This window comes from Thamnophis elegans, chromosome 7, assembly GCF_009769535.1.
Source record: "Thamnophis elegans isolate rThaEle1 chromosome 7, rThaEle1.pri, whole genome shotgun sequence".
NCBI classification, from domain to species: domain Eukaryota; kingdom Metazoa; phylum Chordata; class Lepidosauria; order Squamata; family Colubridae; genus Thamnophis; species Thamnophis elegans.
Window position 1 is genome coordinate 43,369,730 of NC_045547.1, and position 16,590 is coordinate 43,386,319.

The 16,590-nt window shown below is 39.6% G+C and overlaps 1 protein-coding gene across 2 annotated transcripts in view; it reads left to right on the forward strand.

Moving 5' to 3' along the window:
* The window catches only part of PPP1R12A (protein phosphatase 1 regulatory subunit 12A), a 129,877-nt gene that overhangs the window by 24,739 nt on the left and 88,548 nt on the right, over positions 1–16,590 (forward strand). For both annotated transcript variants that reach the window (XM_032220896.1, XM_032220894.1), the window contains exon 2: positions 14,946–15,076. In XM_032220896.1, coding sequence (XP_032076787.1) covers positions 14,946–15,076 — 131 coding nt within the window. The remainder of the gene's footprint in view (positions 1–14,945; positions 15,077–16,590) is intronic.

Genomic DNA, 16,590 nt, shown 5'->3' on the forward strand with positions numbered 1-16,590 from the left:
AACTGAATTTGCCCAACTTCTGTCCAGACCCTTCTCACCCATTGGAGAGGAAGTGGCACACTCTGGACGTTAGGAGGGCTCTGAGGATTTACCTCAGGAGAACCAGGCCAAACAGGAAATCCGAAGCCCTGTTTGTCTCCTTCCAACCAGGATCCCTGGGTAATAAGGTAACTTCCACCACTTTCGGCAGGTGGTTGCGAACCTGCATTGCCACTGCTTACCAATCGCAGGGGCTACAGACACCAAATCATATCACAGCCCACTCCACACGGAGTGCAGCCACATCCACGGCCTGGGCCACACAAGCATCCCTGGCCGAAATCTGCAGGGCAGCCACGTGGGCTTCCCCCTCTCCCTTTGTTAGGAACTATAAGTTGGACTCCTTTGCCTCGGCAGAGGCCTCGTTCGGCCGCAGGGTGTTGCAGGCGGTTCACAGGGCAGGACCCGTGCCTCAACAGGCCTGAGTGGGGGACATATGGCCTCAGGGATCTCCCTCCCTAGGGACGTGCAGGCTTTGGTACGTCCCATTCTGGATACTCCTCCCCCCTCACTATGGAGAAAGGGCGTTGGTACTTACCTGATACGCCTCTTCTCATAGTGGGGGGAGGAGTATCCAGTCCCTCCCTTACTAGGTTTGTACAACTAAGTGTTATGTTCATTGTTTATATTGTTATTTAATTATTGATGTTGAAGACAATAAAAGCAAAAAACTGAATCAAGAGTCTGGAGTGAATGATGCAACGAGTCGGAGAGAGCTCTTCGTCATAAAACTGGGCAGGCTCACCTCCAGGGGGCGGAGCCCAAAGAGCTTATCTGACTCAAACCAATCACGAGAGGATAAGGTCAAACCCATTCTGGATACTCCTCCCCCCACTATGAGAAGAGGCGTATCAGGTAAGTACCAACGCCCTTTTTCCTTCCCCCTCTTTCTCTGTCTCTCCCCCTCTTTCTCTCTCTCTTTCTTTCTCTCTTTCCCTCTCTCCCCACTCTCTCTTCCCTCCTTTCTCTCTCTTCCCCTTCCTCCCTCTCTTTCTCTCTCTCTTTCTCTTTTTTCTTTATCCCCTGCAGAGTCTCAGCTCGCTCTTACCTCCTGGATGCTGGAAGGTGAGAGTGAGCCAAGAAGCCTCCATTCTTCCCCCTTACCTTATTCCCCCCCCCCCCACATACCAAGTCTTTCCCAATTGCTTTGTCCAGCTCAGGCCCTTGAGAGGAGCCTGCCACGCACACTTTCTACTGAGGATGGGCTCATTTCAGGGGGAGCATGCATGGTGACAAAGAGGTGCAATTTAAAGAGACAGGCGAGCTGGGGTGGGGCAGCGAAGCGGTGAAGATGAGGTGACAGCAACAGCCCCGGCACACACCCCTTTTCGCCTGCTGTAGCTGCCAGGGCTTCTCCTCCATCCTAGGCTCCAGGAGGAGGAGCCCCCCACCCCGTCCTCCTCCATTGGGAAGCTAAATTTCACTGTGCTCCTGCTCAAGGCAGCAACAGCAAATGTACCGTGACCAGGAGGAAGACTGTTTCATATGGCTTTTTAGTCCCACAAATGATGGCGAGAAATGCGACAGAGCTGGGCTGAGGGCGATGGTGTGCATGCCCAGAGAGAGAACTCTACCTGCTGCCTCTGGCATGCGTGCCATAGATTCACCATCACGGGTATAGGCTGACATGTAACTTTTTCATACAGGCAATTACAAGTTCTCGATTCTCTTTTTTCCAACTTCTTTCCACACCTTGACATGATCAACACAATCTAAAGCCTTTCTATAATCAATGAAGCATATTGCGGTTTCTTTTTTATATTCTTTGGTTTGCTCGGTTATCCAGCAGGCATCGGCAACAATGTCTTTATGTTCCTTGGCATTTTCTAAACAAACATGAACATTTGGCAACTCTTTCTCCATTCAGGATTCTGCACTGGATGATCCTAAGAATTATTTTGCTAATATATGAAAATAAGGATTCTGTTTACCTATAAGACTTACCTATTCTCCTGTTATTCCTGTTTGTCCGGTAAAGTCTGGAAGAGTTGGTCTGCTTTAGGTCTTATCCATGAAATACTATCAGCTAGTGAGATCTAGAAAGTCCCTCTAGTAGCTGTGCCTTCTACTTGGAACTGTGTTGCCTTGAGGTTCATATGGCTATGTCTCTTTGGAGTTTTCATCAAGATGTAAACATTTGGCTTTACAGGCAAGTCCTGGAATTGGGTTTTATGATTTTCTTCTGGTAGCTGTTTTTGATCGTTAAAATGTATTTTGAGCTGATTTCCCTCTCCAGTGTATGTTTTGTAGTAGTTTTAACACTAGCATGCAGGCTGCTAAAGTGATCTTAACATTCGAAGTGGCAAACAAAACAAAATCTGTCTGAGAATGTAGACTTTATACCTAAAATGTACTGTATTTTTCAGACTATAAGACACACCTCCCCACCAAAAGAGGGTGGAAATGTTGATGCGTCTTATACACCAAATACAGCCATTTTTGGCCTCCGGAAACCTTGCCCCACACATCCTGTTTCTCTTGAGGGGTGATCCACACACAGTTCCTGCTGGCATCCCGAGCTGTGGCTAAAAAGGAACGCCCATCTCACCTAGAGAACTCCCGCCCGTTACATCGTGAATGTCCTCGACCACTTGGACCCAGAAGACTCAGCCTCGAGAAAAGGCAGGTTCCCTAAATTGCTGGTGCAGGACGATTTCCACATGCGATGGGGGGGGGGGGGAGATTGTGCTGTGATTGTAAAGCCTGTGGAATGCGGGGTGCACAGGGAGGAGGCTGTTACACTGTGCTTTGGGATTTCCAAAACTCAGGACGGTCTCGATCTTCTTAAAAAGTAAGGCTTTTATCGATCTCAAATCCGCTTTTCTCTACCCCTCCCATGGCAGGACTAAACATCTCTCTCTGCGCTTTTATTTTTTCCCCTTCTGACTGGTGGCGACGTGGAGCCACTTCGCCCAAGGAGCAACAGTTGCTCGTTTCTTCTCTTCAGCAAAGAGGGAAAGATGCGTGGGGGCTGCTGAACAGTTGCTGCTGCGCTCAACCAGGAATTGTCCATTGGACAAGGAGGGGTGGGAATGACTTCCATTTGGATTAACAGTACCTTGCAGTGGCGCCAGAGTGGCGAAAGGGAAGCCCAAAGAAAACGACACGGTAAGTCTGCCTCCTTGAACAACTGGGCTTGTTCACAGCCCTCTTCGCAACCCCGCTTCCTTAGTCTCGGGGCAAAAGCAGGTGCCAGGCTCCAGGGAGACTCCTGACCTGGCGCTCCTGTATTCCAAAGTTTCCTTTCCATCCCATAGTTCTTCCAGTAGCCAAGATCCAGACGATGCTTTTTCCAGAGAGAAAGTGGAGATCTAGCATCCCGAGAAAAGCCTTCGTGGAGAGCAAGTTAGTCCTCTTCCATTCCTCTACCCCCCCAACAATCCGCCTGGATCTGTCATGCAGTGCTTATTGTTATTGTTGCTATTGTGCCCAGCTACTGAATCTCTTAGCTGCATGACAGATCCAGGCGGATTCGGTGGTGTGGAGGAAGGAAAGAGGATCGATCTGCTCTCCACAAAGGCTTTTCTCAGGACGCTAGATTGGGAAGTTAAAAACCTGGAATGGAGTACAATCAAGCTTGATTCAAAGGCTTTGGCTGTTGAGAAAAACCTTCATGGCAAGCAGATCAGTCCTCTTTCCTTCCTCCCCCTCCCACCCAATCCACCTGGATCTGTCATGTAGCAAAGAGATATGGTAGCTGGGCACAATAGCAGCAATAGCAATAAGCACTGCATGACAGATCCGGGTGGATTGGGGGCGAGTGGGGTAGAGGAAGGGAAGAAGACCGATCTGCTCTCCACGAAGGCTTTTCTCAGGACACTAGATTGGGAAGTTAAAAACCTGGAATGGGGTACAATCAAGCTTGATTCAAAGGCTTTAGGTCCTGCACATCTTTCCCTCCTCGCTGAAGAGAAGAAGCGAGCTGACTGCTGCTTCTTGGGCTTCACGTTGCCACCAGTCAAAGGGAAGGGGGGAAAAAGGCAGCGAGATTTTTAGTCCTTCTCTGCCATGGGAGGGCTAGAGAACAGTGGATTTGAGATTGATGCTTTTTAGGAAGATCGAGCCCATCCGGAGTTTTGGAAATCCCACAGCACAATGTAGCAGCTTCCTCCCAAAGCCCCCCCCCCCCCCCCAGGCTTTGCAATGACAGCACAATCTCTTCCTTCCATGAGTGGAAATCATCCTGTTTTTTCTCAAGACTGAGCCCTCCGGGTCAAGGTGGTCAAGGACATTTGCCATGTGACAGGCACATGTTCTCTAGGTCAGGCGGGAGCTCCTTTTTAGCCACACCTTGGGACAGGCCCGTTTTTCTCCTCCCCAACCCACCACGTCTCACGTTTTTGCCCTCCCTACCCCCCCCCCCCAAAGCAGTTTGCAGGCCTCCCAAACTCTCTGCATGCCCCATTTCCCACAAAAAATGGGGTGTGCAGAGGGTTTGGGAGGCCTGCAGAGTGCTCCTGGGGACCTGGGAGGGCAAAAACTTTTAAAAGAAATTTACCTCTCCAAAATCTTGGTGCATCTTATACCCTGGTGTGTCTTATAGTCCAAAAAATAGGGTATCTTATTCTTACCTTTTTATTATCCATATTATTTAGTATTGTTTTCATTTTTGTGTTATTTAATGTTATGTACAATAATGTAAAACCAGATACTAATATTGGATTAAATTTTACTGGTGATGAAAAACAAAATACTGCTCTGTCATCTAACAGCTGTGTAGCTCAGTATTTATGATGGTAAAGTAAACATTGAGATGCCATTGTCTTTCATTTGTCTAGTGAATAATTTCAAATGGCATTCATAATAGACTTTAGAATCCTTATACATTATTGAAGTTTTTTAAACAGTTCAAATTCATATTGTAAAGGATCAGTCACTGAAAAGAACTCTAAAATACCTGATTTAGTATTTGCTTCAACATATGTTAGAATAACAAAATGAGGACCTGATCATCAGTCTTTCTGAAAGTAATTATTTGTTTTGAACATCAGCCAAGTCATAAATAAATAAATCATTTATTTTATTGAATATTGGAATAAATGAAGCAATTTATATAAAATAAATACTGAGTCAATTGTCAAAGAATCTTAATGTGTTTGGATTCTTAATTCTGATAAAAGCAGTATTAAATACATTTTCTGAAAAACTCTTTAGCATACATCTCAGATGTGGGCAAATTCAAAAACTCAGCTAGTCTTTAAGATAACCACCTATAAATTAAGCACACCATAAACAACCAATTAAAATAAGATGTTCAGCCTGCTGACTTATCTAGCCAAACAGTCTTTATCATCTGTGATGCTGTCTTTCCTAGAAGGGTGTTCCAAGGTTGAGAAACAATTGTCCTTGATTTACTATCGTAAGTGAGCCCGCCATTTTGGTAGTAAGTTGTGACCTTTGTAAAATGTGTGACCATGTGACCATGCCCAATTTTACAATGTTTTTACAGAAATCATTAAGTGAATGCAATGATCAATAAGCAAACTCATGGTTTTCCTGTACACCGCTTGGAGAGTCCAAGCAATGGGTTATTTCAGTCTGGTTGCCCTGGAAACTGAGGAAGACTTTTCCTTGGCCATGCCTCCAGGCGTGCCTAATCCCCAAATTTTCCTCAGTTTGGCCCGTTTGGAAGCTAGTTTGGGAGCTCCAGCTGAAGTAACTCTTTGGCTTGGACTCTCTCTAATTTCCTGACTTTTCCTACTGAGATCTTTTCCCCTTCAGGCTATCTGTGTCTCTTCTACATCTGACTAATATCTCAACTCTCTTCAAGCCTCCAGGAGGCAAGGAGATAAGCGTGCTGCTGGGGGAAGGGCCTCCTCTCCCTATCTTCTCAGGCCGGTCTTGGAGGCTTGCCGCGCATTTTAAAACGGCGCGCTGCGGCGGCAGAGAGGCTTAGCAAGCCAGTGATCTCCTCGTGGTCCCTAGTAAGTTGTGACCTTTGTAAAATGTGTGACCATGTGACCATGCCCAATTTTACAATGTTTTTACAGAAATCATTAAGTGAATGCAATGATCAATAAGCAAACTCATGGTTCACTATGGGAGGTTTTTTGCTGGAATCTGCACTCATGTGCTTGCAGCATGCTGAAAATGGCCATAAATGCAAGATGGTTGCCAATTGCCAAAATAGCAATCATTTGAACGTGGAGGTCTCTGGACACGAGAACTTCAAATCTGCCTCGTTAGTCCCATTTTTGAGATCTGTTGTAACATTGAAAGGTTACAAATTGAGGATTACCTATAGTCGGGATGGCAAACATGGCACGTGTGCCACAGATGGCATGCGGAGCCATTTGTCAGGGCACGCGAGGAGTTAAGCTTTTTTAAAGCCATTTTTCGCCCTCCTTCAGGAACTTCCCTGAAGTCTCCAGAGTGCAAAAAACTTGCCCTACGAGCAAACCAGAAATTCAGGAACGGACTTCTGGTTTTCTCATAGGGCTGGTTTAGGCCCTCCGGAGCCTTCAGGGAAGCCTCTGGGGGGCGGGGAGTCTGTTTTTGCCCTCCCCAGGCTCCTATAAAGCCTCTGGAGCCTGGGGAGGGAGAAAAAAGCATGCAAAAAATGGGGTGGAAGCGCCTGTCATGCATGCATGTGCACTGGGGAATGTCGCACATTGCATTATGGTTACGGCACACCCATGCACGACCCCCCCTGCACTCCCTCGTTTATGGCACGTGAGCCAAAAAAGGTTCCCCATTGCTGACCTATAGTGATGAAGCTAAGATATAAAAGGCAGTTTCTCATGTAATTAACTTTGTACTGATTCTTAGATGCTTAGATTCCAGTGCTTTAGACACTGCTTATATATGGATTTGCTTCTCTGGTCGTCCCAGCCCACCCTGGTAAACCAGACAGGAAATACGACTAGATGGGGCGTTGGTCCTACCTGATACACTTTGTCTCAGAGTGCTTGGAAGAGAATGTAAAAGTACTACCTGAACTCTTGATTAAAGTATACCCAATAACCGTATATTTTCTAGTTTTAAAATTCTGCTAGAGAACAATTAGCAACTTAAAAAAAAATCATTAATATAAATCACGGGTATCAAACTTGATCCCATCACATGATGTATGGCATTTTTTTGCCTTTACAGAGCCGGGGTGGGTGTTGGCCTGTGCGTGATGCATCCGGCTTGCGGGCCGCCAGTTTGTCAGGCCTGAACTAAATAAATTCACTAATGGAGCTGAAAACAATTTTACTGATAAAATTCATTATATTCTCTTTTGTATCTCTATCAACTTTCAATATTTAGAGTTATTTAGAATTAATTATAAGATGGTTCCATCATAGTGTTTCATTTACTCCATTTTATATCTGATGATTATATTTTTAATTATGACTTTTTAATTATTGGTTTTATATATTTATTGTTTAATCCAATTGTTGTATACCACTCAGAATCACTTTGTGAGATAGATGGCCATATAAATTTGATTGTTGAATGAATGAATCATTTTATGCTACTTTTTGGCAAGTCAGATTCTAAAAGAATAAAGTGAGAATAGGCAGAGTGATGCACATCTCTCTGTGCCTTTAAAAATCATGCTAGGACCATTCTTTTTTAACATTTTAATTTCATTATAAAAAAAATCTTTTGGAAGTAGAATAAGTCTATGCATTGCTTCAAAGCAGGTGTGTGAAAATGAAGCATGTGTCTATGTGTCTGTAGCTCTTTAACCCAATAAGGCTTTTCCTAGGACAACTGTCTAAGCACAAAGAGGGCACCTCTTTGATCCCTGTAAACTGTAAAGTCTAGTGCCTTCATCAGGCTGCGTTCTTTCTTTGAATATTAGAATATTTCTAGACTTATGTGCCCCTAACAAATAAGGCTAATACGAGAAACAAAGAATGGATCCTTTCTTTTGAAATATTTATAGTTGCAGGAACAGAGATATAAGAGGTTAATCATGTTGCCTATGCTAATACTGGTAATAGGGAAAAAAAGACAGGCCTCTTCCCCCCATTGCTGTTCTGTTCCATGGCGCTGTGGTGGCTCAGTGGTTAGAATGCAGTATTGCAGGCTGACTACCCACAGCCAGTTCAGTCCTGACCACCTCAAGGTTGACTCAATTCAATCCATCCTTCCAGGGTCAGTAAAACGAGGATACAGATTGTTGGGGGCAATATGCTGACATAGTAGCTGCTCAGAAGGTCCTGTAAAGCATTATGGAGTGGTATATAAATCTATGTGCTATTGCTATGTTCCTGATGTGAGAGGAATACTTATGGTACTATGTATAAAAAGTTTTGTTTAAGAAAATAACTGGACCTATGTGCTCAGAATGTGGATTTTGCTTATTGGAAAAGAGATGATATGTTTGTGAAATTTATTCTGAATAAAAGAGAAAACTGAGTTGAAAGGGTCAGTTTGATTTGTGGGTTTTACACCCCCTCCTTTAGCCTTTATTTCTGGCTTCTAGACTTTTAGTATAATTATAACTTATTTGGGACACTCATGTCTATCATGGCAATTTTTATCAATTGCTGGCATTTTGTGATACCATTGATATTTTCTCTCATACTGCCCATGACCCAGAAAATATAAAAAGTAATAAAAATATTTAAAAGCTCTAGAGATAGAATGTGAAATAAACTGGATGAACAGTTGTTATAGGATCCATAATTCTGTATCTAAGTAGGTGGATTCAGTGTTATATCGCTGAATACTTCTGTGCTACACTATGTACCATTGCATCTGCCATCATTGAAGACTTTTATCTTTTGGGACTGAAAAATAGAATCCTTATATTTCCTGGTCCACACACAATAGTAGAATTTCTGACTTCTGACCCTATTTTTAAAGTGTCTTGCACTGTTAAGTGTGTTTTATCATTTGCACTAACATGATAAACATGGGGTCATTTTGACAAAATATTAACTTAAATTCTAAGACAACATTGACAATCAGCTTGAGATTTCAAACTATATGGCCCATTTGCAACCACAACTTGCTGTTTGATATATAAAACTGCATAAAGCTGTCAAGATTACGCTATTGGTATGGAATCTAAAACTTGCACACTATCAAATATAGCAAGAAGTGGGATAGCATTCTGCTTCTGTTATTATTAACTGTCGAAGAACAATACTCTTTGTCATCATAGCTGCAAAAGACTCAACACAACTAAGATGATCATAGGGGGAAAAACCCCAATGAATACTCATTGAATCGAATGGAGTATACTTATGACATAAATACAAATTGTGTGTAGTCTTAGGGGAATATTTGATTGAAGTCTTGATCTCCTTGTCTTTTGAAGTTGTTCCATAAAATGTCGAAATGTCTGATACTTGCCAATAGCTTGATATAACGAGACATATTCAAGCAGCTATTTTCAAGTTTTTATCAATCATACATTCATGTTTGCAGAAGCCAACAGCACATCCAGTTAAGAGAAGTGGTCTGCATGAATACTTTGATTGGTGGTGTTGGAGGTGAAGTGCCTCACCTTTTTGAATCAAGCATTAAATTGAATTGCTCTTTCAATTCAACTATAGAAGTTCCACAAATAGAAGTGATGTACTGCACAGACCTAATACGCATGCCATCTGTTAAGTGACATGAGACTAACTTTTGTTATGATTATGTTTAGTAAGAATATAGGATTCTAAAATTCAAGGGAATCATTAATTTTTGGAAAGAAGTTTCTATTTACTCAGTGCTCTTCAGAATTTTTGAACATTACATAAAGGGCTTATACTTTCTCAATTATTGCAACTTTAAAATTTCCTGCCTCAATTTAAGAAACTTCTGCGAGAGTGTGCATAAGAATCCAATAACAGTCAGTGATAGACAATTTTTCTATTTTTCTGTACCTATTTAACCTGTGGTAGAAATAATATGTAGGTTGAAAAAAGCAGTAGGTGGGATTATGATTGTTTTTTTCTATCTAAAATCTTCTTTTCTTTCACCCAAGCATTTGGTATCAGAGGAGATAGATAGCTTTTTTCCGAGGTCTGAATTGAATGCTTGTAATAAGGTTTGGAAAATTGTATGACTTAAAGCCTCAGATCCCCTGTTTTTTGCATTAAGCGGATTAGTTCTCTTTTCCTTTCCTGTATGAACCACTCTTTCATAGTTATTCTTACTGTAGAAAGCCTTAAATTAACATAATTCTACATCAGTGAAGGAACACAAAATATGGTACAACTGCTACTGCTGTTACAGTATTATGTAGAAACAGGGTCTTCCTCTACTTTCAAATCTAATGCTTCCTATCCATCTTTGATCACTTCCAAATGTTCTTTAAATTGGAAATTTTTAAATTATATTACTGTTTTTGTACTGCACATCTTTCTGCTAATAGCTAGATACTTGAAGCTAACTTTGTTTTAGCAAATATATAGTTAATGTATTTGAGCATTTTACATGGGAATCCCAGAGCCTTATATGGTCAACTTAGTTTGTACTGCAGTGAACTGAAGGCACCCATCCAAAATGGGAGAAATTACAGTTGCCTTTAACCATATAATATCTGTTTTCTAATCTTTTGCATTAGAACTGCAGCCAACATTCTAGAATTTAAAATGTAGGCATAAAGATACATAGAAGAATTTTATAATTGCACATAAAGATTAAATGCATAATACTGTTGTGTATTAAAGTTTCTGCACAGTACCATGTTTTGGAAAATAACATCACCAAAGTAATAGAAACTTTTAATCCAATTTTCTCAATTCCAATTTTGTGATTTTGACCTGCCAATAGCAAACTGAATGACCATTTTTATTCAAATGGAACTAAGTCATTGCTTAGTGGAAAGTTGAGTTAGGTGAGCCTAATAAACGATTACACCCCTGCCTTCCCATTCTTCTCCCCTCTTCAGGATTTTAAATTTCATTTTCAGAGTATTTCAGGATTTAAAATAAACAATGTTGATTAAACAAATTAGAGACTCAATATATTGTTCGATATGGGATATACAGTATTTAGAAGTTGAGGAAGATTTGCTTTAAATCAAGTTTCTAATTTACAATAAATAAAATAAAATCTGAGATGAGATTTGTCTTCCTTTAAAAAGTTAATGTTCTGCTTACAATGGATAATATAAATACACCCTACACACTCCTATTAAAAAGCTAGTTTTTTGAGATGTAAAAATGTCAAACTAAAATAAATCACTTCAGAATTTTTTCCACCTTTTGATAACATATAAAATGTACAATTCAGTTGAAAAACAAACTGAAATCTTTTAAGGGTAAAATAACAATTAGAAACATACAATAACGTGGCTGCATAAGTGTGCACACACTCTTATAAGTAGGGATGTGGTTGTACTTAGAATTAACATTCAAAATGATGTTAAATAATAGTCTGTACACACTGGCTATCAATTAAAGTGACTGATCAAGCCCATATAAAGTTCAAGTGTTCTAATAGGATTTTTTTTGACATTTATTTAGTTGCCTCTTACAGTAAAAGCCAGTGTATTTTCTTCTAAATAGATGTAATCTCTTTTTTTAAACCACTTTAAAAGTATGTTGCTAGTTTTGTTTCTACCTGTTTGTCCTTAACTTATGACCACAATTGAACCCAAAATTTCTGTTGCTAAACAAGACAGTTGTTAAGTGAGGTTTCCTGCATTTTATGGCCATTCTTGCTACAGTTGTTAAGTGAATCACTGCAGTTGTTAGTAACATAATTGTTAAGTTAAGCTGGCCTTCCCCATTCACTTTGCTTGTCAGAAGGTCACAAGGTGATCACATGACACTGAGACGCAATAACCCTCATAAATATATGCTAGTTGCCACATGTCTGAATTCTGATAACATGATCATGGGGATGCTGCAGTGTTTGTAAGTGTGAAAAGTGTGCAACAAGATCATAAGTCACTTTTTGAATGCCTTTGTAGCTTCAAGTGATCACAAAGTGCATAGTTGTAAGTTGAGGATTACATGTACAGAATCCTGATGTCTAAGCTTAATTTGAAAATCATACAAATAATGTTTGTGATATGATTAGAATTACTTCATAGTTTTTCATTATCCAAACAAACCAGAAAGTTGTGTTTGAAATGAGATTTGCATATTTTGATTTGCAAGACTAGGTATTGTCATACTGAGTTTCTGGGCTATGATGACAAAGATATTTTTACAGACTTTTAAAGCAAACAAATGGAAAACAAAATTAGGGAAACTGCTCTAAAGAATTACTTGTCAGTTGCATGAAATGCAAACCATGGATTATTATGTGTGGTTATTAAAAATATTTGAGTCTTGAATTGATGGTTTAAAGGCAAAGAACCTTGTGAAACTTATGGCTTAATTTTTAAATTGTAGCTTAATGGTTGTAACAAAAATCTGCAATAAACATGAAATATGTATCTAGCAAATTTAAATAGTTGTCCATCTATCAAAACGAATTAAGGGTGCCTAATTGAAAAAACTGATGCCTTTTTCTCCCTGAGTAAATTAATTGTATGGAGCAGTGTTGACGAACCTTTTTGGCACCAAGCACCAAAACGGGTGTGTGTATGTCAGAAACCGGAAGAGCAGCTGCCTGGTACACATGCATGCACACCGGGCAGTTAGTCTTCCGGTTTCTGGTGTGCATGTGAAGATCAGCTACCCAGTGCATGCACCGGAAACCAGAAGAGAAACTGCCGGTGCGCATGTGCACGTTGAGAAGATGATCTTCTGGTTTCTGGGACGTGCATGCACACCAGCCACCTAGTCTTTTAGTTTCTGGTGCACATGAAGACGAGCTGGCTGGTGCGCAAGCACGTGCTGGAGACTGGAAGATTATCTTCCCAGCGCGTGCATACATGTTGAGTGGCTGCTCTTCTGGTTTCTGACACTTCCGTGCATGTGAAGACCAGCTGGCTGGCGCGCTGGAACCCAGAAGAGCAACGGCTCGCAAGCCCGGAGAGATGGCTCTGTGTGCATGTGTACCACAGGTTCGCCCTCACTGGTATAGAGTTTCTTCACAAGCAGTTTTTGTAATTATTTCAAAAGAATTGCTTTTTTCCTAAATTAAGCATTAAGATTGCTAGAGGCAGAGGTTCATTTGTATGCCATTGATTTTAGGCTGTTTATAGGGGGTCCTAAAGGATAACTGTTTATCGTTCAGCATTGTTGGATATCTACTTTAACTGAAGGGCTAAAGATCAAATAATTTCATTTAGTGTGTTTTTAAGCTATGTATTGTGCAGGCATTGATTTTGATAGCCATAGGTCTGTTATTTTAAAGAAATCGTTTGGGAAGTCTGTGTCTGCCTGCTTGCCTGTTTATCTGTCTATCTCAGTGCATTTCACAGTACAGTGAAAATGCCAATCATAGAAGTTGGAACATGCAGCTATTGTTGGAGAATTGTGTTGACCGGAGTCTGGGCACAGACCTCTAACATTAAAATATTTAAATATCTGTGCTAAAAGCTGCAAAATTATTAGTTTTGTTTTACCAAAAAAATCAAAAATTCCAAATCCATTGAAAGTTGGTAATCTTTGTAGATTTGGAGCAATTTAGAAAATAGGATAAAGCACTTGCCAAACACCCATCTTGTTGATCTTCTTTATATAATAAAGGGGAAAAAAGTAAAATAGAATTTTAGAATTTGCTGAATACATTGGTGCATATTTAGAAGGTTTTCAGAGATGGAATTTTAAGATAAGACACAATACCTTAAATTGTATTATCTAATATTAATTCAAATTTAAAAGCTAGTTCAATTTATTATTAACTTTAAAATTTAAATTTGATTTAAATTTCCTGAAGGAAAATTGACTCAGAACACAGATTTATTATTTTCCTTCGTGACCCGTCAAAACCGCGCTCGACTAAACCGCGCCCAATTAAACCGCGTCGCTGATGTCATCAACAGGGCGACAACAGCCAGTGCGGAGAAAAAAGGGCGCTTTAAATAGCGCTTTGAAAGCAAGCCGATTCAACTTAAGGTAAGGGTTAGGTTTAGGGTTAGCTTTAGAATTAGGGTTAGGGTTAGGGTTAGGTTAAGGGTTAGGGTTAGGGTTAGGTTAAAGTTTAGGGTTAGGTTTAGGGTTAGGTTAAGGTTTAGGGTTAGGTTTAGGGTTAGGTTAAGGGTTAGGTTTAGGTTTAGGATTAGGTTTAGGGGGGTTAGGTTTAGGTTTAGGGGTTAATTTTAGGTTTAGGGTTAGGTTAAGGGTTAGGTTTAGGTTTAGGATTAGGTTTAGGGGGGTTAGGTTTAGGTTTAGGGGTTAATTTTAGGTTTAGGGTTTACAGCATGCTTCTGTCTCCGCGCTGTTGTCGCCCTGTTGATGACGTCAGCAACGCGGTTTAGTCGAGTGCGGTTTTGTGGTGGAACCATTTTCCTTGGGTACCACTGGTATGATATCCTTTAGTATGTGTTGCTTTCTCTTACTCAGTGATGACTTATACCTGAACGTCTTTCTTTTAAAATCTGTAAATTGCCCAGAGTCACTTAGATAGTGAGATGGGTTTTTTTGAATTTAATAAATAAATAAAAATAAAAACTAGTTATAGAATCTCGTTTGTGTTTATTGCAAACTTGTCAAAGAGTGAAGAATATTAGGAGAAGACATAATGGATAGATTACTTGAATAAAGCTTATTTATGTTAGTATTTAGATAATTTAATCTTACGCTCTCATGTATATTACAAGGTGACAACTTTTTCCAGGATATTATAAATGTCTAAAGTTGCTATTGAGTTAACACAGAAATTACCAGTCAGTTATATATAAAATAAGTGGCAGGTTTCAAACTGAACTGGAACTAACAAGGCCTTTAAAAAAAAAATCAGGACAAATAAAGGAAGCATAGGTGAATTCATGCATCATGTATCAATATTCTATATGTGTAAAAGACTGCTTGTTTCACTTCTTTGGTGACAGACAAAACTCATTTTTCTCTGTTTTTAGAGTGACTTGGCAAATCTCTTTTACAACTTTAACCATTTTTATCTGTTTATAGGCTTGCATAGATGATAACATAGATATGGTGAAATTTCTTGTGGAAAATGGAGCCAGCATTAATCAACCTGACAATGAAGGCTGGATACCTCTACATGCGGCTGCTTCCTGTGGATATCTTGATATAGCAGAGTAAGAATGCTTATCTTTATTTGATACAACTTTCTAAATGTCTACAGCAAATACAGCGAATGCCAGTTAAGTGTTAACACAAAAATACTCCCAGCAGCCTGTCAGGTATGAAAACTGGGGTCTTTATAGCAAGGAAATGCAGCATCTCTGCCCCCTCGCCTCCCCCGAGCATAGACGATAAAAAGTAGAATTTTAAATTTATATGTCTATGTTTGCAATGAATAACCAGATATAATAGTTTCCTATATCTGATGAATTTCGTATTATAGAAATGAATTTTATGCTCTTTGTTTCTCTTACACACTAAGAAGATACTGCTATAATTTTTTATATAGAATGAATCTGATTATAACTAGATTTAAGGAAGAAGGTATTAATTGCACAGACAAGGAATGTGGTGTCTAAAATAGCTTTGCACAAGGTTTAAGCTTGTATTTTGTATTGTGTTGGCTATCCATATGAAGAAGAATGGATTTGAGAAAGACACCGTTTTTAAGCACCTTGGCCTCTTATATTTCATACAGTAAGCTATAAACCTGTTTGTCCTTAAAAGGAATTGGTTCTAACAGTTTTTCTTTTTCATTCTCTACTGCATGTGTCAGAATAGTGTTTGAGCAAGCATTTTAGCAACTGGAAAGTTCAGCACTATAAAATAGTATATTGGAAAATATTTAAACTTACAAATAAAAGATATTCTAAATTATTTCTTTTCCCAAATACCACTTTGAAATAGGCCCATAATATTTATTTTTATTAAAACAGTTGGAATTGGGGCTGCTCTCATTTCTTGCTTTGATTTTGGTGATATAGGTAGACCATTAATTTAGCAACTGTTTGAAGTTAAGACGGTGCTGAAAAAAGTAACTTCCAACCAGTCTTCACACTAATGTCTATGATCTATCACAGTGTCCTTGCAATCTTCCCAGCTGGTTTATGACAACCAAAGTCAATGAGGGAAGGCAGATTTGTTTGATGAACATAGTTCACATAACAACTGTGGCAGAAAGCCCATAAAATTGGATGTGACTCACTTGCAATGCTTAGTTCCAGTCCTAATTGTGGTTGTAAATTGAAGACTGTATTTATTTCATGCTGCTTGATAAAAGAGAATAAAGCTCTTTAACTGGTTTAATGCCATGCTTCAATTAGGGTATGTGTTCTAAACTATTGCTGTAATGGAGTGAATGAATACCATATTATAGTTTCATTTAATTTGGATGCAAGTAGAAAATATAGATAAATTTATTTGTAAATTCCTTCTGGAAATATGCCATATGTTCTACAGAAATGTGAGTCTCTAGTAATATAAGCTAATTCTATTATGATTGGAAATCTGGAGCACAAGTGTGAAGAAAAACTAATTTAGGATCTTATGCAAGTAAATAATTCCTGTTCACCCTGGGTGGGAAATAAAATATGACACTGATACGTTGACATCTGTTGATAACAGGAATTGCATGGGGAAATCCCATCTCTTGAAAGCATTTCTAGAATTGATTAAGAAATTGAGATGC